The sequence below is a fragment of the Cyprinodon variegatus genome, unplaced genomic scaffold (genome assembly GCF_000732505.1).
Source record: "Cyprinodon variegatus isolate N-32 unplaced genomic scaffold, C_variegatus-1.0 Scaffold98, whole genome shotgun sequence".
Taxonomy (NCBI): Eukaryota; Metazoa; Chordata; class Actinopteri; order Cyprinodontiformes; family Cyprinodontidae; genus Cyprinodon; species Cyprinodon variegatus.
The window spans coordinates 1064477-1088629 of record NW_015150551.1 but is presented as its reverse complement, the minus strand read 5'-3'; the positions used below and the strand labels follow the sequence as shown (position 1 = coordinate 1088629).

General features: G+C 37.0%; 4 protein-coding genes across 5 annotated transcripts; 2 read left to right on the top strand and 2 right to left on the bottom strand.

The window, feature by feature from the left end:
* Nucleotides 1–550: 550 nt before the first annotated feature.
* LOC107084326 (proline-rich protein 15-like) lies at nucleotides 551–4177 on the top strand. The gene is made up of 2 exons (XM_015374119.1): nucleotides 551–868; nucleotides 2458–4177. Exon 2 carries the CDS (start codon nucleotides 2477–2479, stop codon nucleotides 2828–2830), a length of 354 nt encoding a protein of 117 aa, XP_015229605.1. The 5' UTR covers nucleotides 551–868; nucleotides 2458–2476; the 3' UTR covers nucleotides 2831–4177.
* A 2771-nt stretch (nucleotides 4178–6948) lies between these two features.
* On the top strand, nucleotides 6949–13293 carry LOC107084321 (WAS/WASL-interacting protein family member 3-like). Of its 2 annotated transcripts, none has more exons than XM_015374112.1 (7): nucleotides 6949–7026; nucleotides 8532–8664; nucleotides 9243–9392; nucleotides 9497–10201; nucleotides 11330–11470; nucleotides 11961–12065; nucleotides 12982–13293. In XM_015374112.1, exons 1-7 carry the CDS (start codon nucleotides 6949–6951, stop codon nucleotides 13020–13022), a joined length of 1353 nt encoding a protein of 450 aa, XP_015229598.1. In that variant the 3' UTR covers nucleotides 13023–13293. The 2 variants fall into 2 exon arrangements, with proteins under 2 accessions (XP_015229598.1, XP_015229597.1); XM_015374111.1 differs by having other exon boundaries at nucleotides 9240–9392.
* Nucleotides 13294–13637: 344 nt separating this feature from the next.
* LOC107084320 (peptidyl-prolyl cis-trans isomerase FKBP14-like) lies at nucleotides 13638–19491 on the bottom strand. The gene is made up of 4 exons (XM_015374110.1): nucleotides 19192–19491; nucleotides 16232–16380; nucleotides 15606–15733; nucleotides 13638–14995 (listed from the first exon to the last, which is right to left on the bottom strand). Exons 1-4 carry the CDS (start codon nucleotides 19383–19385, stop codon nucleotides 14837–14839), a joined length of 630 nt encoding a protein of 209 aa, XP_015229596.1. The 5' UTR covers nucleotides 19386–19491; the 3' UTR covers nucleotides 13638–14836.
* Nucleotides 19492–20687: 1196 nt separating this feature from the next.
* On the bottom strand, nucleotides 20688–21173 carry LOC107084337 (lactose-binding lectin l-2-like). The gene has a single exon (XM_015374132.1). The coding sequence runs from the start codon at nucleotides 21171–21173 to the stop codon at nucleotides 20688–20690; it is 486 nt and encodes a 161-aa protein (XP_015229618.1).
* Nucleotides 21174–24153: the final 2980 nt, after the last annotated feature.

Genomic DNA, 24153 nt, shown 5'->3' with positions numbered 1-24153 from the left:
AGTTAACAATTATATATAATTGTTAACTTAGGTAAATTTCTTACAGAAGCACTTTTGTTATTTTTTCTTTTTACTAAATTGACATTCATTTTTTGCCATCAAAATATCCATGTTTTTGAATGTTACAAAGGTAATACATTTTGATTTTCAAAGTAGGCTATTTCACCAAGTTTTTAACCTTTTAAAGTTATCTATATAAGCTCCAGTTTCCTGAATGTAGGCTGTTTTTATGCAGAGCAGTGTAAATAACCCCCTGCTGAATAAAGAATTAAATTCTCGCCACTCTGCTCCACTCCTTTGTATAACCAGCAACAGCCTAAACATAATTTGGCTCCCCGGCATGGGTTGGGTAAACCTGATACAAAGGACTCCTTTTTTTTTGTTGTGCGTTATCTTCCGCGGAAGAGGCGCTAGCTCCCATGGGGTATGTTACCAAGCAACCGTAGGCCCCGCCCACTTCGACTCTGGACTCACCTGGGCTGTTCTCACGCGCCCCGCTCGGCTCAGCCAATCGGCGGGGAGAACAGGTGCTACCAGATGAAGTTTCGGGTGGAAACTTGCTGGTTTAGAGGAGGTGAAGCCGCTCCTTATAAATATGTTTGTCCTTTTTACTCCAGAGTTGTCAGAGAGAAGGAGAAGTGTTGAATAAAAGAGAGGCTGGTGGTTTGGTGTGCAGGGCTGTGGACTGTTCTGCTAAAGAATGGATTGCCCATCGACCATTTAAAGGATTGTTGTCACTGTTGGTCTGCGCTCCAAGAAGGAAACGATACCATCATCCTAAATCTGGGGATATTTTAGCACTACTTACCTAATATTAACCCACCGGTTTGGGTACATTAGACTGTCACCATATTGTTTTATATCTCAGGTAAGGTTAAATTAATGTATTTATATTTTCACCTGTGCATTATCTCAACATGTGATTCTCATTGTGATTTGTTTGCTTTTGTTCTCAAAACTCATTGAACCAGTTTTACAGAAAGGCTAAATATGGTTACACAGGTTATTCATTGGTTTGGCTGGTGAAACTTGGTCCCACAGAGCGAAAATATCCCAGTGTTGACATGACAGATGAGCTTGGCCTGAGATTTGTTGTGTTTTAAGGGAAAGGTTTGGCTCTGATGCAGAGTGTCAAAGTTCTCTCTGAGCTCTGGTAAATATAGATAAAGTGTTCAGAATTGGCCAGTTTTTCTCTGATCAGTCGATACATCCTAGTTAAAATTGTGAAATATGTCAAACTAAACCAAAAGCAACACAACTATCTGTTGATTAAAGCATGCAAACTAATACCCTATAAATAATCAAGGGTTAGTGTGTATATTATTGAACAAATAAAGGTAATTTATCTGTTTCTTGATTTGTTTTTCTGTCCACAAATTTAGCAGTGCAGCTTTGTAAAGGATATTTAAAGAAGAGCAAACTGAGATGTTGCTTAGGGCCTCCAATCCTATCAGTGTTCATAAATGATTGAATTTAATACAGATCATGTATTTGCTTACTGGGGAATAAAAAAGACTTTTAAAAATAATAGCAAAGATAAACTCAATAAGTTAAAGCTATTTAAAATATACATTTCAAGTGCAACTAACAATCTATAGTTATTTTTTTTTTGTAATTCATAAAAAAAAAAAAAATCCAATTCCAACTTTCAATCCTTTATTTGTGTTTAGCTGAGTTTTTTTTTCTCAAAAACATCTCAATAAATAATATAGTAAAAACTCTCAGGGTAAGATTTGGGCCACCCTGGCTTAAAATGACATATGTTAGTATAAACGAGGTGTTTAAGGAACTCTTTGAAAACAAAACTGTGTTTTCTACAGGTTAGGTTAAGGCGATACATGTCTGGGGTTTAGTGAGGCGGCAAGACATTGATTTAGAGCAGATAACAGGAGTGCTGAAAAGAGTACAGTAAAGTTGCTATTTTTTTGTCTTTCTAAACATTTCAATCTTTATCTTTCATAATTTTTGGATTAATAAGCAGATGAACAAGCATTATTTAATTTGTAGCATTTATTTTTAATTTAAGAAAGAGCAGATCTTGCACAAATAGGGGTTATTTTGGTTATTTTATTTTTGTTAATAATAACTAAACCAAAACTAAAACCAAAAAAAATACATCATACCTTTTTAGTTATTATAATAATTATTGATGTCATTATTGTTCTGTATAAAGATGCACCAATCAGGTGTTTTCTGGTAATATCAATAGCTGCTTTCTTTGAGGACTTCATTATTTTTTAAGGACTTTAACATATAAAATGTAAAAAAAACAAACAAACAAAAAAAAACCTGAAAGTGGTTTTATAGGTTTAATTTAAAAATCCAACACTAAAGGTTTTATTTACTGTCATATGTATACAGTATGTACTGATGTTCTTCAGATCTTCTGCATTTTTTATGTGGAATTAAGCTGTACTAAACCCATAAGGCTAACTTTAAAAATGTGTCTTTTTACAGAACCAACCACCAGTTCAAGATGACAGAGAGGGCCCCGTGGTGGAAGGTATTCATCCCAAAAACAAAAAAGACTGGAGACTCATTGTGCCCAAACTTCAACCCTTGGGAACAGCAACAAGACTGGCAAAAAGAACCATCTTCTGCCTCCAAGACCACTGATCAGACCGTTCCCGCGCAGGGCTCCAACCTCCTCAGCGATGAAACTTTCGACGACTCCAAGCTGGAGTCGGTGTTCAACGACACGACGTGTCGCAGGAACATGAAGATATCCCGCTCAGGACGCTTCAAGGAGAAGAGGAGGCCCCGTTCAACTCTTCCAATCGAGGAGAAGGGAAGGGAGGGTGCAGCGTCAGGAAGGGAAGACCCACGGTGACCCTGAGGAGAGGGCTGCATGTGTAAAAAGACTGCTTCACTGCATTGCTTCAAAAGAAGTGGGATTTCAATGAGGATTTCATGAGACATTGTACTGTACAGAATGTTGGTGATGTTTGTTTTGGTTTATCCCAATAATGCAAATTCTAAATATGAGCTATAACCTAATATATATTTTTAAGATGATTGGGCATTTTGTAGAGTTGTGTTACAAATGCTTGCATGCTTGTTGACAATGGTTATTCAACCATTTTGCATGCAGAATGCCACAGACGAGACTTAAAGGACAAATGAGAGAAATGACAAAGCACTTTCCTTTATGAGTACGGGCCAGATTGGAAGCACTCAGTGTGCGTATCACTTTATTGACATAAGAATTTGAAACAGAAATGTATAGCATGTTTTAATAGACTGGCAACTTGAACAGTGAGTACTACAGTGTGGAGGCATTCACAGACGGGCCACAACCAACCCACTCTGGTACTTTCCAACTGTAGTTTTAGACAGAAGAGTTATGGGTGGGGCTCCTTATTAAGTTCACACGCCTAAACTGTCAGATTACTTTGTGGCCAGAAATGTTTTGAAATTTCTAAATTTATCTTTTCCATAAGTGGGGAAAATAAAACCAAACACGGTTGCCTACTTTCAGCAAGATGAATTACAGTGAACAGCAACAAGTTGGGGAGGGCCAGCACTTCATGCTAACACAGAACTCAATCCTATACTTTCTCTGGCCTCATTAATCTGATGTTGGATGATAGTAAGTGGTACCAGGGGAATTATTTTGTGATCTTGAGACCACTTTAATTTTACTTTTTTTTTCTTTATTTTTTGTTTTAAAAACCTTCATTTATCTTGATGCCCACTGAAATGACCAAAACCTAGACCTGAACCATCCTAGTTAATGAAATCATGACAAACAAGCAGTCAAAAACTATTTTTCTCTGAATATAATGAATGTATCCGCAAAATACTGTTTTTAAATGATGGTGATGATTTGAAACATCATTTTTATTTGTTTTTAATTTTTTTTATGAAGGATAATGCTACCTTTTGCAAGGCTTTTGCAAAACGATGGACTCTGAGCAGTTTGAAGGATTTCTAATGAAGGTTAATGAAATGCACAACACTTACCAGCAAAGAGCAAAATGTATTTTTTATGAAGGATGAATTAAATCAGGCATGTCTTATACAGTTTGTTGGAAAACTACTGAAAATAATGTGCTTCTGATGCCCAGATAAAGATTAAAAAAAAAGATGTGGGGATCTTGTAAACAGGAGCTGTGTAGTTTGGATCATCTGTGAATGCCTTGCATAAAGGCAAAGTGAGAAATAAATCTGCAGCGGCTGACTGTAACACTGTGTCTGGTTGTGCTTCATAATCTGATGAGTTTCTTAAGCTGAGTACATAGAGGATAACTATTATTTTAAATCCTCTCATCTTGGTAGAGAGCATCACTTAGGTCTCTTTGGAAATAAAAGCAAACCCAGAAATACAAGTAAACAGTTAAATCATGCCATTTTGTAGAACAAATGCCAGTGTCTTGTGACTGTGTCTTTTTGAAGTAAGTTTGAGAGACAGCAAGCACAAATCATTTATTCACAGAGCCTCCAGCGAAAGTCAATCCCTCAGCTTTAAGGAGGACCTCACCTGTGTCTCTGCATTCCTTTGCATCTGCAAAGGTTTAGGGTGTGTTTTGGCATAAAGTGCATACAAGGGTCATAAGGCATTGTTTCCTTTAAATCACATGGTATTTTTAGTTTGATCCGCATTAATTATCTCACGGTCATTAAATTTCAACAGGTTAAACGAGCTGCATGGTTTCTAGATGAATGTTCTTAGTGAAGAGGGGATGTAATGTCGTATTTCCAACGCAAGAGGGCGAATTTGTGTAATACTATAGCTGCGAAAGTAGGGTAGAGAGGATAAAAAGGGTTAAAACTGTTTTAAAAGTGGATGATTTCGCATGAATTAAATCCCCACTGACTGGTCTTCCCCTAAAAAATTGGTACAAACAATTAAATTAACTGCTTATGTGTTTTTGAAAGCGACAAAGCAATATGTCTTCCAATTGGTCCTATGTTTATGTGGCTTTAAGGTGTGGCTAAGTAATGTGCGCCTCCTGCAGTGCGCGTTTGGTAAAAACCAACCTCTACTGCTGCTCAGCTGGACCAGTGCTGCACAAACTGGACATGTAATGCAACGGTGGACATGGATAGGAGATTAAAAAAAAAAAATAGTTTTTTTTTCTTTTAAAGGCGTTTACAGGAGCCACATTGGATTAATCGTTTGGTCTGATGCGTCCATCTGACTAAAATAACTCTGTCAGTTCCGTTATAAACTGTGCACCTATGAAGAAACTTCTGTGCTGAGTTTACCAGCCCTAAAGCAGTCTCTGCAGAAAGTTTTTTTTTTTTTTTTTTTTTTTTTTTTTTTTTGCAAGGTAAGATATATTTATTATTATGCGTTTTATTTTAACAATTTGATTTTTTTTCTTTCCTGCAAACCCGACATATGCACGTTTATTTTAGATCTGATGAAAGAAAAGTTTTTACTTACAGCCACACACTTCTGCAATTTAACAGTACGTAGACCAGCTCAAATTTAAACTGGATTTAAAGAGGACAATCAAACACGATTTTCACATAATTATTTTACAATATGCATTTGCATTTGCCTTTCTGACTGTAACTTATGCATATTTCTCTTTGCAAAACATCTCATACTTATCAGACTGTTTGAAATATGTCTGGGAAGATGAGCTTTTAAACTTGGCTCAGTTTCTGAATTGAAATTGGTCTTTGACTGGGCAATTCTTGTGCATTTTACCCTCCAGTTTCTCATCTGTCTGTTAATCTTGTAATATTGAAAAGTTCATCTCTGCTATCTTAAATCTTTCACAGCTTCTAATGGATTTTGTTGCAGTATTTCCTAGTTTTAAGCTCCAACCATCTTCTAAACTTAAACTCTAACCAGCTTTCCTGTCTGTGCTAAAAAATGCTCCTAAAAGCATGGTGCTGCCATCACTGTGCTTTATAATAGGAAGCGGAGGGGGTACTTTTAGTTTTCTGACACACACAGAGTTTTGCTATTGGGTCAAAATGCTGAATTTGAATCTCATCTGACTATAATACAGAAAGACCGACTCTGTAAACAGTCTGGTTACTTGTCTCGGGCACATGTGTTGTTCTCAGTCTCTGGAAGCCCAAACAACTTTATGGGTGAAATACAAGAAAGCCAGGTGCAGATAGCATATTTAAAATCTCTGCAGCACCTGCTCAGCTAACCAAGGTCAACTCTTTCCCCCTTTTGACATCTAAACATGCAGAATCAAAGAAGCATCTTAATATGAAGATAGAAATAAACTCTGAACAATTTGTGTGTTTTTCGAACATATGCAGAGCTTAAACTGTGCATAGAAACAGAGGAGAAGGGAATTTGGTTTAACAACAATACAGGTTCTGTTCTGCGTTTATTAAATTGTTGAGGAGGAGTGAATTCCAGAAAGGGATGAGTGTAGAAAAACATCACGATGCCTGCAGTTAGACTTATCTAAAATGTTTCTTAGTGAGCAGATTTCTCTGCAGGACAACATTGGTTAGAACTTGCTGAGTTCCTCATGGGTCTCAGCTGGTGTGGGTCACTGATAAGAAGACATCCTGGATGTAACAACTGCTGAGTACTTTCAGAAAAAAGGAGCACCATGTTTGTACAGTGTGGCGTCTTCCTCTAGTCTTTCCTCAATGTGTTTTTCTTCCATTAACTGAACTGGGAGCTCACACAGTGACTGAAGGGTAGGGGTCCAGTGCTTCTCAAACAACACTCCCCATTGTTTCCACCACAAGCCCAGCAACAGGGTATTGTGGGAAGAAGAGTTAGATAGGAGGCGGAGAGTTGTGTCAGGTTTCTGTGGAAAGGATGGAGTGCTTTCTGTTTCCTGTTTTCTGCTATAGGTCCTTCCGTCCAGGAAAAAAGGCCAGGAGGTCATAAGCCACGACCTCATGTACACAGCGCGCCTAAGATGACCAGAAAAAAAAAAGATCGGATGTTCTGGATGTACAAAAGGAACTGCGGTAATAAAGTGTGCATTGTCTTCAGCAGGTATCTGCAGTTACAGCATGCCAGCCCCACCTCCTCCCCCACCGCCACCGCCAGGTCCCCCTCCACCACCTCCGCCCTCCGCTTCCCTGCCACAGGTTAGCCTCTCTACCTCTGGTTTGTTCTCTGTCGTGTTCGTATCGCTGACACTTAGATGCAGCTTTTGCATTATTGATTGCTGCAAACAAACACACAGAGATCTGGTAAGGCAGCCGTCTCTGGGTGGCAGGAAGGTGTTATGTTTCCATGGTGGACTCACAGTGTCCTCTCTTCAAATGTGCTGATGCATGGTACACAGTGACGAAACAGCTCAGTAATCTAAAGTCATCCTGATTGTGTGTAGTATACAGTTTCATGATGAATAAACATTTTTCTCTTTGCTTATTTTCTTATTGCCTGAAATATTTGTATCAATATCTTTTTGATTTACAATATGAAGATTACCAGATACCTCTCTGCCTTTACACATTAACAAGGTGGACTTGAGTTTATTGCATATTATCATTATATACCTAATTAAATATGCATTGATACAGATTATACCATTAATAACTGCAAACTAAAAGTAATCCATTTGCATGATACACCATGACAAAGTAGAAAAACTTAAGCGGATGAAAATGGATATATGGTTTAGCTGAAAAAGTGCATTTAAATTCACGCTCCACGTGTATAAAAGCAAGTAGAATCTGAGTCTTAAGCAGCTTTTAATGCCAGATTCTTTGTGCACATACAAGACATCTATTAAAATGACAATGCACTTTTAGAAGTAATATATCTAGGGCTGAAACAATTAATGGGATTAATCATGATTATTGATTATTTAAATGATCATCAACTCATTTAGTAATCCATTGATCGTTAAATGGAGTATAGATTGTAAAACATGCCTTTACCGTAGTTGACAGAGAAACCCACTTAGAGCAAATATCATATTAAAATTGTAAAAAAATATATAAACATTTTGTATCAAGATAAAAAACATTTGTCGTCTGTCAATATGCTCTATCCAGTACTCCTCAATTAGAAAAGTTTTAGTTTACCTGGTTTACTTTTGTAAAGAATCTTCAAGAAAAGTTTGGCTTTTTCGATTATTAATGATTAATTGAAAAAATTATCAACAAATAGTCGATTTGCAAATTAATCTCTAGTTGCAGCCCTAAACGTATCCAATAAATAAAGTCCACCTGTGTGTAATTTGATCATAGTATAAATCCTGCTGTTCTATGAAGGCTATTATTGAACAGTAGTGAGTAAATAGTGCATAGAGGACCAATGATACATAAGTAATCGAGTCACACAGCAGTTTAAAGCAAGGTTATTTTATAACTAATTATGTTTACATGGCCAGGCTTGATTCTAATTAAGAATCACTAGTAAGACTGGAACTGCTACAAGTGCTTTCCATTCAGTCTGATTGAGTTTAAGGCATTTTGCATTGGAGACTAAATTCAGTGTTCAGATTTACACATGGTGATACGCCCAGAGTTGTTGCCTGAATACAAGTTCACAAAAGCATTTTTAAAATCCATATATTGTTTTTCCAATTGATGTTCATCCACTACTGTTTTAAGACCCATCTGTATTCCTTTCGGTGTGACAGTCTCCTTCAGAGCCTCCTCAGCTCCAGCCTGGCAGAGGAGGTGGAAGGAATGCCCTATTGGCCGACATCCAGAAAGGCGCCAAACTCAGGAAGGTCACGCAGGTCAATGACCGTAGTGCCCCTGCAGTTGATAGTAAGTCCCACGACCTTATCCTCCAATCCTGAGGAGGTTTGATAGGGAGTCTATTTTAAAATGACCTGATGTGATGCGTTCATGTAAGAAGGACATGAAAGATGATAGACGGGGAGAAGAATATGTAGGTCAAATGTTTAAGGGGGGTCATGTGTGTCTGTGGTCTATTTTTAAACACCTTACCACAAACTGGACCCTGTTAAACTTTAGTAAGGAATGCCCACAGAGGCCAATAAACACTGCGTGTAATTTCTGATCTCTGTCTAAACAATTTCACTTTTCAAAAACATTTTTATTAAATTAACTAATTATTTGCACTGCTTTAAATGTCATTTTACCAGCTGTGCACATAGAAATGGACTGATTGTTACAAAATGCTTTGAGACAGTGCAAAACAGAAATATGTTGTTTGTTTAGGCAATATTTGTTATTTATGATCCTCTGATTGGACTAAGATCTGATCCCACGAGCAGACGTAAATTCATCATTTTCTATCAACAGGGTTCTATCATATTTATTGAATTTGATGAAATAGTATTAATGAAATGTTAATAATATATGATTGTTTTTGGTAGCAGAGCCTAAGCCTAACAATGGAGATGCTGCTGCTACTCATAGTTCATCAGCTGGGATAGCTCCCACAGGACCCAGCTTAGGCGGACTCTTTTCAGGAGGGTTTCCCACCCTCAGGCCTATAGGTCATAGAGACTTAGCAGGCAAGACACCAGGTGGGTTTAGTATTTTTTTCGTGGGTTTTGTACTGTATGCTTAATAGACCCGTCCGTTGTTTATTAATGACCCTAATGCTCCTCCTTGTCTGTATTCTATAAAGTGTCCCGGTCGAGCTCTGCTGCCTCTTTGAGGCCACAGTGGAATCCTCCTACACCAACCGACTCCAGCAGCCTTCCAGAGTCTCACAAGGCGGCAGAGATACATACCTCCTCCCAGCGTCTCCTCACTCCTTCTTCTGCTCCTCCCTCCCCGTCTCACAGCAGCAAACACCCGCCATCTTTCCTTGCGTCCGCGCCCCCAACGCCTCCACCAGCCCCTCCCTCCGTTCCTCCCCCACCTCCTCCGCCTCAGGCCCTCCAGGAGCGACCGGCCAGCAAACCGCCGTCTCTTCCCTCCTGCCCTCCTCCTCCTCCCCCTCCATCCCAGATCACCAGACCCACCTGGCTACCTGTTCAGCATTCTCACCACTCATATGTGGCCCATCCTTCTGCACCCCCTCCCCCGCCTCCTTCCTCCATCCCAGGGGACCGCTCCTCAGGTTGCTTCTTCTACTCTCCACCTCCCGTCGCTGCCTGCTCAGAACCATGTAGGTTCCCTATTCTGCGTGACAGCCCCCTCGGACCTCCTCCTCCACCACCGCCTCCTCCACTTTTACCTACATCTTTAACCCCAAGCTGCCCAACCAACCTTCCACCACCTCCACCCAAATTGGCCCCTGTGCCCTCACCAGCCATGCGCTCCCTGCCTCCTTCCTTCCCTTGCAACGTTCCCACTCGGCGGCCACCATCTGTGCCAAGAAGTTTAGGTGGGTGGTGAAATTGTGTCTTTGATGTCAGCAGGGAAGCCTTTTTTTTATATCCACTTTACTGTCTACAGCTTTATGCATCATGCAGGTTGTTATAGATAACCTGAGGGTCAAAACCGCACACAGAGGTTTTATAGGACGGGGAAAGTTGTCAGCTTTCACCTATATAAGTCACATTTTGGGGAAACAATAACAGAAAGGCAGTTAAATCCTAAGCTAATTGCACCTCCTCCTTCTCCATTCTCTTTTATTCCAGAAGTTAAAATAAAAAAAACCCTATAGTGTAAGGGGTGTTTGAAAAAACACAACAGAATTACACATAAACATTTATACCGTATATGGAATATATTAAAGGCTTTAGATAGCAGTTTTTAAAAAAAACCCTTGTTGCATGTAGCATAATCATAGAAAAAAGAATGGATCAAATAAATCATCAGGTGCAACAGGTTATTACACTGAAGTCTTATAAAGTTTCTATAGGCTGATTCTGACTGTCCCGGTTCAGTTTATTATGTGCCCTCCGAATATCCTTTTAATGCAAATAAAATGCTAACTTTTTATCGTAAAAATGTTTGCATTATCCTCATTATACCAGCAATTGGATGGCTTTTAATAAGAAATACATTCTCTGTAGTTAGGAGAATAAAAAACAAGCAGGATACAAATGCTCAGTGTTAAAAATGTAATCTGTTATGTCAGCGCAGGAAAAGTACAACACTGTTGACATGCTCTGACAAGACGTCCCCAATTCCAACCTGCAACTGCTAGGGATTTTAGCATTAATAAAGGGCCATAAGTAAAACCAGTGGGAAGATGCAACATAAAATCGTTTGGATTAAAAAGGGTTTGGATCAACTCCTCAGATTTCTCTCTCTGTGTAAGCAAACAGAAGCAGCTCTTTGTGAAGGTTGGAATCTCTGGCAGCTCTCACACCTTGTCATTAAATCCAGCAGGGTTACATAACCCTGTGGTCTGGATGTGTTTTGAGAGTTTATGAAAAACACTGCATTTTCTCAGAGTAACCTGAAAGTCACAGAAATATTTGACATGTGTTGGCCAGCTTTAGAAGGTAGCATGGTGACTAGTCAGATCAAACCACTTAATTGGCGTGCCTCATCTCCCTGACAGGTGTGGATCGGCTGCTGGTTCCTCCTCCAGCTCCTCCGGCGCGCTCCCCCACCACAGAGCTGTCCACCCGCATTCTCCCCCCTCCACCACCTCCCCCTCCGCCCCCATTCATGCTCAGGAATGGACACCTCCACAGTATGGGTAGAGTTTCCGTATTTCCCTGCACATTAAATCGAGGGTGAAAAAGAGTGTACAATACTTTTTGATTCCTGTGCCTTTCATGTATTTTGTGTTTCTGATGAGTGCTTAATTTTTCTAAAACCTCTGAATATTGGCTTTGTCTTTGTTTTGTAAATAGGAACCTGTTAGAGATCTGCCCTGTTTAGGCATTATACATGTTTGATAAAACATAAAATTATTTTTTTAACCTGTAAAAATGGAGGTTTAAAAGTTTTCATTGGTTTTTTTTTATAAAAAAAAATAATTGTTCCTATTTTGCAAAACGATACCTGCATTTGTTATAGATAGATTTAATAAGTTTATGCATTTAATTAGTGTCAGCCACAGCAGGTAGCATGGCTGCCTTGCCGCAAGAAGGTTCCGGCTGTGTCCAGATGTTATAGAATCAGAACTCGGGTCTTATTTAATTAAAACTTGCATTTTAACAGTTATATGCATCTTTTCTCTCCAGTTGAAGACTTTGAATCCAAGTTCCAGTTCCACCCGATAGAAGACCTCCCCCCACCCGAAGAATTCAAGCCTTTTCCTCGGATCTACCCAAGTAAAGAACACAGAGGTAGAAACTCTAGGCTCATAGTCCCTTGCAAATGTCAATTTTTTTTACATTTTGTCATGGTATACATCCACAAACTACAGTGCAAGTTATTGGATCATTAACGTGGGTATAATTGTGGATCAAAATGGTTCCTTACATTCTTTTGTACTATGCTTCTTAATTCTGGTTCCCCTAAATAAAACTCAAAGCAAAAAGCTGCCTTCAGAAGTTGGCTAATTAGAATACGTAGATCTTCTGTGATGTTCTCAGAGGTTTGTAAAAAAACAAAAAAACAAACAAAAAGGATCTTAAATTTTAACCAACAAACCTGAGAGGTTGGAACCAGCATCACGTTTAAGAAAAATATTCCCAGCTCTCGTAAGATATTTTGTTCATCATTGTAAGAAGAAACTGAAAACAGCTGCAAACTTATGGTAACAAGAGATAGGCTCCCATCTTAACTGGCAATCCAGGTGGGAAAAAATGTATATTGTCCAAAAATATAGTCCTTGAAGAAAAACAGCAAGTATTTTTTTTTTTTTTTTGCTTGTTGCTTTTAGTTTGCCGTAGGGTATAAAACAAACATGTGAACAAATATGCTTTTTAACTATTTGTGAGGGGAAGAATAACACTGCAGATAATTAGCTGTGAAACACAGTGATGGCAGCATCATGCTGTGTGAATCCTTTTCTTCAGCGGAGTTCTTTATCATAGCCACTTTCAACCAGTCTGAATGTTTTAAAGCTATTTTGCAACAACATTTACATCCACTTCATGTAACTGTGTTGATCTAGTAGAAAGTAATCTCTAAAAAGCACACAGAAAATATAAGTGCAGCCTAAAAAATATGACTTTATATACTTGATACTTGTGGATTTTTCCAAACGCTATCTTCAAGTGCTCACTGTGGTTTTTATCTGTTTGCTTTCTTTTTCAGTGAACCCCAAACCACCTGGGATCAGGACACACCTTAGATGAGTCATAGATCCTCAAGTTTCCTTCGTGCTCCTAAGATGCTCCTCCTCGGTTGTCCGACAGCTCCAGATCCTCACAAAACAGCCAAAGAGACTCAGTTATGATCAGTATGTTTTCAAATACTCCATGATTGTATGAGGGAGTGAAACAGGGTCGGGCCTTATACTGACTGTGTGACCTCTGACCTTTTGGCAGCGGAATGTTTTCAATGTGTGTGAGGAGGAGGGCTCAACCATCTACATGCAGTCTCTACACATAAAGTCCAGGGACAATCCCCCCCCCCCCCAGGGACAGTCCCCCCCCCTTTTTTTCTTTTTTATAAATTCTTACATTATTGGAAGAATGAAACTAAAATATTTTTGTCATTACCTCATCTGTACTTTGTTTACTACATTTAAAGGCGCAACTTTTTAAAGACACCTAAATAAGTCTTTGCTGCATTTATGTAGAATTTATCATGAATTTGGTTAAACTTTTTAGTGTTTTACTGGGAAAAAATGGCACATTTTAGTGGTTGTGCTGCATTATGGGATTGAAGAACAAACATATTTTATGAATACTTAATTTTATTGCTGGCAATCCTCAACCTGCTTATTTAGCAATCTTTTTTTTTTTACTGGTTTTCCTTTTGTTGTCATGTAACATTTCATTTTTAGAAAAAGGTTTATGACAGACATGTGGGGAAAGGGATAAATGGCGGGTTTGATGTTCATATTTTGTCAGTAAATAATGAGTTCTGTTTTTCTCGCTATAAACCACTCACCCAATGTTTAACCTTTGAGAAGACAGCGCCACCTGTTGGTTAAATGTGAAAGTGTCAGCAAACTAAAGTTGGGACAAATTATTTTATTGATTTGATGCTTTCTGCTATCAAAGGCTGATGTCAAGAAGTGAAAGAAAAAGTATTGGAAATGTATAAAAATCTACAGAATTGTACATACAGTTTGTTGTTAAACCATGTTGACAGCTTCAAACAGTTATATTAAATACCTGGCTTTGATAAAGGTGTCATGGCTCTTTACTAAGAATCCTATCTGGTTTGAAATGCTAAACAAAGAGGCACACCTTTGTATTTCTAGAAAAAAAACAAATAATCAAAAAATTTATAAAACTAATACCATTTTAATGCTGAATACAGAATGAATGGTATTATATTTAACATATTTTTTAATATACAATCAAATTCAAGTTATAAGATTGAAACCCCTTTTGGGAAAAGTGTAAAAGTTTCTCTTTAAAAAATGATTCAATATGTTACCTTTAAAAACCTATCAGGGTAAAAAAGAATGAAAAACAAATAAAAACAGAATGTCTATGGTAAAATAACCTTTAAACACCACAAAGACCTTTAAAATATATACTTTTTAAGATGCATTGGAGTCATTTGACCCACAGTTCCAATCAGACCTTTACATTATCTACATCAATGGCAGAAAAGTCAATAATTTGTGAATGAAGGGTTGCATTTAAAGCACTTTTCAAGGGTGGAATTACTTCTGAAGAGAGCAGGTAGCTTCTCCTGATCTTATGTTTTAATAGAAAACTAAATGATCTCCTTTCTTTGAAATTCTTGGTTTCTAAGACCTGGTTCTCTTCACAGCTCATGGATCAGTAAGAGCCAACACTCTCACACTGTTAGCTCCAAATATGGTCTAGAAAAGTTGGAAAACTTTATAAACAAATCATTCTACTTAAAATATATGATCCAACCAGTTTTAGAAACTGCATTTTTCCATTTTTCAATCAAGCGTCCTGCTTAGATAACCTGAGAAACTTTGTATCTTAAGATACACAACACAGCTAATCCAGCCAAGATGTTACAGTTCATCATGTTTGTATGTAAACTCTCTTGAAGATATGAAGCCATCTTTGTTCTTGTCTTCTTTTTCAAAGATGTCCGCCGCCATGTTCTCTTGTAAAGTATCATTAGGTGGGTAGCCATAGCGCTCAAACTCCTTCTTAACATATTCTTTTACCTAAAAGATGCAAATAGAGGAAGTGATGGGTTAACTAGAGAGTGAAAGACATAAGATGAGATGTGTAAGAAATCAAACAAATAAATGTTCTGTATTGATAGATTATGTTGAATCTTTATAGGAAAAAAGGGAAATTAGGATCACAAGCAACAAACATATGTTTACCACAGGGATGGATGACTTATGGACTACAACAGAAAGTTTTCATACCCTTACACACCTCTGTTTTGCTTTTTTTGTTTAAACTAAAAAGCTGTTCAGAGAAATATATCAAACGTTGATGCAAAGAGTAATTTCCAAATGATATGATATATATTTGTCATTTAAACTAACCACGAACTGATATAAAATACAATGCTTAGTATAATGCTTAACAGAAATCCGGTCATATAGGTTTTGCTGTAAGCATTACACAACCAGCTCTTAGGTTTAGGTGGGAATTATTATTTCTTCACATATGACTAGCTAGGTTTAGTTTTTGTCCTTGTCCATGCGAAATATTTGAGTAAGTAAAAGGCAAAAGCATAGAAAATCAGTAAAAGTCAGGGTTGAATCATTTTCAGGACACTGTAGACTATATTAGTTACAAAAAATAAATAATAGTGTTTACCTCGAATTTGGAGAGCCTCCAGTCGTCATTGAGGTTCATTTCCTGGAAGGACTCATGTGATCTTGGACCATTTCTGATTTCCATCAATTCAACCATGAAAGTCAGTGTGCTCTCAGGTGGGATTTTACCTAATCACAGATAACATAGCGACAAGTCAGTTTTAATAGGCAGATTATCAAAAAATTACTTTAAAATATTGTAATTAGGTGGTTTTAGTAGCTCAGCTAAGATTATGGATGTTAAGTTTTATATATATATATATATATCAAAAAATTACTTTAAAATATTGTAATTAGGTGGTTTTAGTAGCTCAGCTAAGATTATGGATGTTAAGTTATATTTATATATATATATATATATATATATATATAAAAGAGATAGCTTCTATGGTTTTGATTAGTTTAGGTTGTGCTTACCCGAGTAAAGCACAGTACTGTCTGCATGCTTCATGCTGACTCAAAGCTGAATGTCACAGAGTAAAGCCAATTGAAAGACCATTGAAAACATGACTATGAAATATACATTAATCACTTGGAGAGAGACTAACCATGTGTAGTAGCATATTGCAGTAATAGTAGCATGCAGTAGTAGTAGCATGCATTGAAAATAGGGTAAGTTCTCACTACCTTTCCCTTCTTTCCCATAGGCAAGGGATGGAGGTATTACCAGTTTCCTCTTCTCTCCTGCACACATGTCCTGTAGGCCTAAATCCCAGCCTTTGATTACTTCCCTGATGCCCAACGTCAACCACATTGCTTGCTCATTGTTCCTTCGACTGGTGGGGACAAAAAGAGAAAGAGGACACTTCATAAGAATCAGAAAAGGCTTTATATCCAAGCAGTTTTTTACACATCTTTTTACAATATAAAATGTGGAATGAACTAATAGAAAATGTGTAGGAATAATACCCGAATTGTCTCTTGAATAAAGTGCATTGAGATGATATCTGTTGTGAATTTTTATTATACCAATTAACTGAATTGAAAGAAAAACAGTCAGAGTTCCTGGTTTCTCTACAGCTAGACCATCAAAATTAAGATCTAATGTATCAAAATAACCTGTTTGAAATTACCTGCTTAGCACCAGTTATATACGGTTGGCCAACAATACTTTTTTTGGGGGAAAATTCAGCTATAAATGTATAAAACAATACTGCTATGCCCTCTTCGGCTTTTATATTCAAAGATTTTATTCCACAATCCTAACCAGGTTCCACGAAGCACATATAGCTGTTTTAAGTGTCAGGCACGATCTCTGGTTTATCAGGATAATTTGTCTTCCTTAGGGATGATTCTGTTTACCGAGTCAGGACCCAGGCATTGGGGATTCATATATATTCTCACAAGATAGAGATGATAAATAACAAAACAAAACAAAAAAAAAACAATAATTTTTGTGTTAATACAAGAATACCATAATAAATTGAAAGAACAATAACAAGATACTTTTCAATTTAAGATTTAAGAGAAATTTTTACTAATAAAACAATACTGTCATGATTCTGCCCTTTGTGGACTTCTGTTTGAGTTTCTTTTTGAGTTTTCAATTTCACTTTGATTTATGTCACTCTGTTTTGTTGTGTTTTAAACAGTGTTGTATTTTTTCAGTTTTTCTCTGTTGCCCCCTTGTGCCAGTCTCCTTTCCTCTAGCTCCCTTCTAGTTACTTCTATCCACCCCTGCTCCCTATCAGCTGATTAGCCCAGTCTGTCTTCAGTCTCCCATATATACAGTTTCTGTGCAGTCCCTCATTGCTGGGTTCTCTTCATTGCTTCTATCCGCATGTGTGTTTCTCACTGGCGTCTCCTGGTTCCTGTTTATTGTTTCAGGATTTGTAATTCTGTTGCCTTCTGCATCTTAGTTAAATCTGCAAGAACTCAGCTCTGCCTCCTCATCTCTGTATTTGGGTCCTCAACTAACTTCCACCAAACCAAACAAACAGGCTTACTAATAAAGTCTACAACATTCATCATTTTGATTTTCATGCACCTATTTAATTAAAAAACACAAAAAAACTTTGCAGTAGATTTAAATAATTACTGAAACTAATATACCTTTTGGAAATAATTAGATTACAGCGTTCCTGGTTGTGTGCAGCAACAAGTGGCTGGAGGGAGTACAGCACTATTCATACAGCAGTAGAAGAAGCTTTCACTGGAATGTCTGAATTATTAAAGTAATCTTAAGCCTAGATTTAAAGTGTATTTATGAGCATATATATCAACGCTTTCTCTATGGGGGGTAAACACAGTAACTAGGATCATATAATCAGAGGTGTAGCCAGAACCTTTTTATAAGGGGGACCAGGCACTACCCAGTGTACACTGAGGGGTGGCAGGTAGTGGATCAGTGCCAGAACCTCACGGTCAATCTAAACTGTTTCAACAGCAAAATTAACGAGCAAAACATCCATATTTTCTAAATAAAGACAAACTATCCTTTCCTACAGCCTTTCCAAACAAATAGATGCCTATATTCAAACATCTGTGCTTTCTAGATAAAAAGGATAAAATTCTTTCAGGTTTGAGTTCTGGGGCAAACATCTTTTCAATCGTCATTACTTACCTACTCGTATCAATAATCATTCTGTATAAAACTGATATTTACAAGTACTAATATCTACATAAAATGATTATTTATTAAGTTTTTATTAAAAAAGTTCCATCTGGAGGTTTGACAGGACCCAAATGCAGACAAAAGCTTGAGGTGGTTACTTGAATGTTTTAATGACAAAAGTTGAACAGAAGCAAAAATCCAAAAATATAATTCCACAAAAAAAAAAAAAAAAGCTCAAAACCAAGAATACTCACAACAAGAAGGGTACAATGTGATGGCGACAAACCAGCAAAGAGTGACTGAACAGGAGGAGATTCATATGGGAGAGAGAAACAAAGAGGGGCTGCTCAGTGGAGCAGTGGGTAGCACTGCTGTCTTGCAGGAAGAAGGTTCTGGGTTTGATTCCCGGCCCAGGGTCTTTCTGCATGGAGTTTGCATGTTCTCCCTGAGCATGCTTGGGTTCTCTCTGGGTACTCTGGCTTCCTCCCACAGTCCAAAAACATGACTGTTAGGTTGATAAAAAAAAATCTCTGTGTTGCCCTGCGACTTGTGACCTGTCCAGGGTGTAACCTGCCTCTTGCTCATTGACAGCTCATTGGGAATGTGTTTGAGAAAAAATTTGTAGATTGGGAGCAGGTGTGAACAGAAGGGAGCTAGGGAAAAGGAGACTGGCAAGAGGGCTAACGGAAAATATCCAAGAACTCAAATACAATCAAAAATACCTAGCACACAAGAATCAAAATAAAATCAATGAAAACTGAACACCAATGAAACAAAACCAAACCATGACTCTAAGGTCCCTGGTCCCCTGCATATGATGACAACTAATTCTCACAAACAAGTTGATCAACAGATGGTCAGTTTATGTGAAGAAATAACATCATTTATTGTTACTTAATGGATAATAACACTGTTCTAGTTCACAGAACATGTTGAAGCAGCGGCGGATGATTAATTAGGAAAACATCAAGAGCTTTTTTTTTACAAATTGTTTGAAATTTAAGGAATCATTAGTGAGTCAGTAAACATGTACCTGGAGTAAAATATCGTTCCGTTCTCAAAGTACCCATCGTGATGCACCAGCAGCATATCTCCGTATTTGGACTTTCGGTGACAGATGAAGGGTCTGTGCAGAACCTCTATGTTCACCTCAGGTTCAGGAAGCTTCCCGATGCAGACGGATGCCAGCATGACAGAGCCGATCAGGCTCAACACGACCATGAACATGCTGTCACACTCAGCTTCAGGGAGATGTTAGCAGAAACACGCAGATCATCAGCAGACATAAAAGCAGCTGCAGCAGCCTGCTTCTTCTCTACGTGGCAGAGAAGTTTCAGCACAAAAGCTGCTGCAGGATCCTCTCCTCTGATTGGATGGATTTCCCACAAACCCCGCCTGTCTGATTCCATACACATTCGTGTTTTCCCCCTTTTCTTTTTCTTTTTATTATTAATACAAACGTACACAAAAGAAACGGATCAATTTACAAACAGAAAGGCTAAAAACAAAGAGTAAAAAAAATGCAAAAATGGGTGCAATCAAATATATAAAAAAATAGATAAAAAAAAATGCTAACAAATAATAATTAAAAAAATAAAGGGCTAGATTTTTGCTTACTTTTAATCAAGAATTTGTTTAAGAGCACTAACATGTAATAAAACTATTGTGAGAACCATACAATTTATATATATATTTCTTTATTTCATGATACATTTACAGTTATTTAATTACATTTCAAAATGTATTTGCCTATATAATAAGTTTCATAATCTTTGATGTTATAAGTTGGTTTATTTTGTCCACTTGGCACACACGCTTTCTGTTTCGCCCATCTCTTTTTCCTTTTTACTTAAAATCTTTGTTCTGTAACCCGTTCATTTCACCTTAGTATACAAAATATTAGATCAACCAGTATAACACAGTGGTAGGTGCCAGAGAGGGCAGCTGTGTGGTCCCTGATATACTGTACTTTGGGGGGGCGACAGTGGCTTCGGATGGCGTTGCATATGGTAGTACAATATGCATATGGTAGTAATTATATATATATATATATATATATATATATAATTATAATTGTGAATTTTGGGTCTCTATCTACCATATGCAACGCCATCCATATATATTGAAATATATATATATAAATAAATATATAATAAAATTCATAATATAATTATATCAGAATTATGAGTTGTATATATATATATAGTATAAACTCATATTCCTTAGCATGTCTTAGTACCAGTACCATTACTGCTTTGAAAACTCTGAACACTGAAGTATACCCTAAAAATGACATGAACCAATTAAAACATCTCAGGTTATACTTTTCAGTTCCATTTTGCAGACAGAGCCATTTCTTAGAATATCTTGCATCACAGAAAATTGGGCAAACATTTTGCTATAACATTTTATTTTTTATCGCCAAAACAATTCACAAAAATCTTACACAATCTTCAATTTTTTACTCATATTTCATGACTTCAGAACAGGTTTAAGTCGTACAATAGAATCAAAGGTTTCTCTTTGCTGCTACTTACAATCTTTTTCTTTTGCACAGACAAAAGCGTATGTATTGGAGCAGACATAATCGTTCCATTTATGAAACGTGAACATGTTGGTGTGTCCGCAGTGTTCATTTCCACCTGCATTATCTGGTTGTCCTGCATCCCAATAACGAAAGTCCACCTTAGACCCATCCGACCACATCCAGGATCCTTCCTTGTGAATATCAGAGAGTCCAATCCAGGTGAAGGTCTGAGAAGGATCAAAGCTCTTGATCATGAAATTGACAAAGTTGTGTTCTTCCAGACTGTGGATGGACACCAGGTTGCCCCCCTCTGATAAGCAGTGGAGCTCAGCATCTGCCCAGGTCATTTGTCTACCAACATACTTGTAGCAGCGGCCTTTGAAGCTGTACCAGAAATTGGGACAAGCGTTTTGCTGTAGCTCCAGGACGCTTCCATTTAAGGGAGACACAACAACCAGAGCAAGACCCAACAAGAAGCACCAATACATTTTAGAATCAGAGGTGAAAATATACCCGGACGGTGATACTTCACTGAACCTCACTGTTGGTATTATGCAGTCATCTGATCTGGCTATTGTCATTTTTTTTTTAAATATCCCACAGGGAGGCGTCTATCTGATTCCTGGAATTTCATTGGTCAAAGGCATTTAGCAAAACAAAAAGAAAATCATTAACCAAACATGTCCCCATGGTGTCTAAAGGGCTGTATAACCTTAAAAATGAGAGCGAATCTTTTTCTAAAGTTTGACAGCAGTGATTTCTTTTCTTGTAACGTCCAGAATTTGATAATTATTGAATTTATTTCTTTGTAATATTTTCCAAATTCCTAAAAACAATGAAATTTAAGGAATTCCCTGTAGGGATAAATAGAGAAGTCATATCGTACAGCCTGCTTCTCATCTTTTTATTTCAGTATAAAATTGTTCTGATTTCACTGTCTTTCTAAAGTTGTGTATCCATTATTTCTTATTTATTATTTATTTAAAGTTGAAAACAGATTAACAAACTGTATGGTCACTTAACATATTAAACATTGTCTTCTTAATACTCCTTTTGAACAAAGATTTTTATTTTTCAGTGGTGTCTTTTTCTCCATTGTTTTTTTTTTTTTATTATTGTTTAATTATTTTAATTTGTTTAAAACCTAAACACACACTTACACATTATTTTTCACTCACTCTCTGGCATTTAATTGGAGGATTTTTTAAAACAGTTTTAGGATTATGAAATTATTTGCTAAATGCCAAAATAATGAAAAGATGAATTTAGTAGATATTGTTGGATATATATTAATTACTTCCCTCAAAGTTTTGAGTTTACAAAGACAGATTACCAAGTCTTTAAAGAAATATTCAGGAAGCCTTTTAGACAAAATCATAACTTTTTAAGTTTCTAAAGGAAATGCCAGAGCTGTCTCCTGGCATGGACCGTGCAATCGCCATGTAGCAATGTTAAGCTGTGTCATCCGCTTAGTTATGGTATCTTTTTCTCTATTTAATTGTAATCCAGGCAAAATGTGTAGTAGATATTAAATAAGAGGGGCCTCAGGATGAGCCCTTAGGAAACTCTGCATGTAGTTTTTTTTTTGTGTCCTGATATTTCCTTTGCTGGGTTTTTAGCATGTTGATGTATTAAGATTTTTCTTTTTCTTTTTCTCCAGTGTGTGTGTGTGTGTGTAGGTATATTTTGAATCTTTAGGCACAAATAAAGTAACCCTGAACCTTGAATCTGTGGAAATCATCCAGCAGTCTGGTTGCTTCAGCTGTACAATCTGTTTCTAATGTTTACAACAGATAAATCTTATTTACACGAAACATTTGTCCTAGATTGATGCAATGAGCAGTTCAGCTTAAGAGAAAAACACTTGTCTGAGCGTAAAATTTAGCAGAAGTGTACTTATGTTTATTTAGTCATAAAATTTGGGAAAGTCGCCTGGTCATATAATTTACAGTATAAACCCAACAAAAAAGACGTATTAATCTTAAAAAAAAAAAAAAAAAATTTCCAAGCAAAGCAATAAAACCAACCGTCCCATCTATTTAGTCCTTTATGAGCCTGAAAAGAATTTTTGCACAAGGCGCGAATAGCAAATTTTGGCATTGTTATATTTCTCTGTACTGTGCGTTGTTATATTACTCTTCTCTATGCAGTACTAACACACATCTATCAACTTAAACATCCATTATAGTTTATATATATATATATATATATAAATAACTTTTCACACTTTATATCAGAATTTTTCCTCTGTTTAGTCTAACTGCATAGAGGTAGACTGTAACTAAATCTCCCAGCATGCATTTAAGCTCTGACCTCGCTTCACAGGTTATTTATCTAGTGCAAACCTCTGCCGCTTTGTCTATGTAGGTTAACCTTCATTAATAAAGGCAACTCCATCTCAGCTGAATGCTATGTTAAAGAAGACGCTCTTCCATATGTGCTGCTGTTGTTTCAGAGATATTAAAGATTATTTACATTCCCCCTATTACTGTAAGGTCCAAATTGAATTAAAATTATCTAGCATACTTTTTCAGGGCTCCTTCATTTGTGCAGGTAAAAATGTCGTCTGTGTTGATTTGGTTATTAAGATTACTTACAGCGGATGACGTCGCCATCTGAGCATGTTTACTTTTTTTAGTGGTTGGAATGATTGTTTACTATTTAATAAATCGCCAGCCTCCCAGACACAAATATATTTGTGTGTGCATTAGAATGACTGTATCTTGTTCCATGTATTTCAGAATATTTGGTGATCTTATGAATCATATTTTTTTTATGGTTTTGATATGCTTTTTTGGTATTCTCGTTTTATCTGGCCATGTTTTTGCTTTGTTAATAAAATTATTCTAAGTTTCTGTTTATTTTCAGTCATATTTCTGATACATAATTAGTGTCATCTTCTGCATCTAATTCAAGCAAGAAGGAGAACAAGTAGGGAGGGATGGATGGATGAATGGTTCACGTAACAACTTTTTTAAATCTTCTGCTCTATGTGTTATTTATTGGGTTTCTTTTTGATTCACTCCGAATGGGTGACTATTGTTTTCATGAAATGGCAAGCTACAGAGAATAAACTGCCTGTTCGTACTTCTAGGTCTCCTCCAAATATCTCCATCCTGATATTTTTTGTATTTATGGATCCGTTGTGTGCTTTTTACCAGTCCTCAGTGTCCATTATCTTTATTATGTCTATTTAGTGTGACATTGGAAACTACAAAGTTGACTTGGAGTCAGAGTCAGGAAGGAAAACAGAATCGGCTATTAACCAGAAGGAAAAAATCCACAGAATAGACCTTAATCTAAGATTATTATACAGCACAGGATGTTTGTTTAAATGCTATATCTTGACCAAACTAAACCATGCACCTAAACACGCAACGTCTCAGCATTTTGTGGGCTGTCTAATATCCTACTTTTCATACCCACACAAATACTATTTTTACAGATATGTCACTGTCTCATAAATAC

Bases quoted from the DNA above. Each gene is read 5' to 3' on its own strand.
- LOC107084326 (XM_015374119.1), top strand. From the start codon at position 2,477: ATGACAGAGAGGGCCCCGTGGTGGAAGGTATTCATCCCAAAAACAAAA.
- LOC107084321 (XM_015374111.1), top strand. From the start codon at position 6,949: ATGCCAGCCCCACCTCCTCCCCCACCGCCACCGCCAGGTCCCCCTCCA. The intron at 8,665-9,239 runs GTAAGTCCCACG...TGTTTTTGGTAG, and splicing joins TAGTGCCCCTGCAGTTGATA to CAGAGCCTAAGCCTAACAAT. The intron at 10,202-11,329 runs GTGGGTGGTGAA...TCTCCCTGACAG, and splicing joins ATCTGTGCCAAGAAGTTTAG to GTGTGGATCGGCTGCTGGTT.
- LOC107084320 (XM_015374110.1), bottom strand. From the start codon at position 19,385: ATGTTCATGGTCGTGTTGAGCCTGATCGGCTCTGTCATGCTGGCATCC. The intron at 16,381-19,191 runs GTACATGTTTAC...TGTCCCCACCAG, and splicing joins GGAACGATATTTTACTCCAG to TCGAAGGAACAATGAGCAAG. The intron at 14,996-15,605 runs GTAAACACTATT...TGCATCTTTTAG, and splicing joins GGAGGCTCTCCAAATTCGAG to GTAAAAGAATATGTTAAGAA.
- LOC107084337 (XM_015374132.1), bottom strand. From the start codon at position 21,173: ATGTATTGGTGCTTCTTGTTGGGTCTTGCTCTGGTTGTTGTGTCTCCC.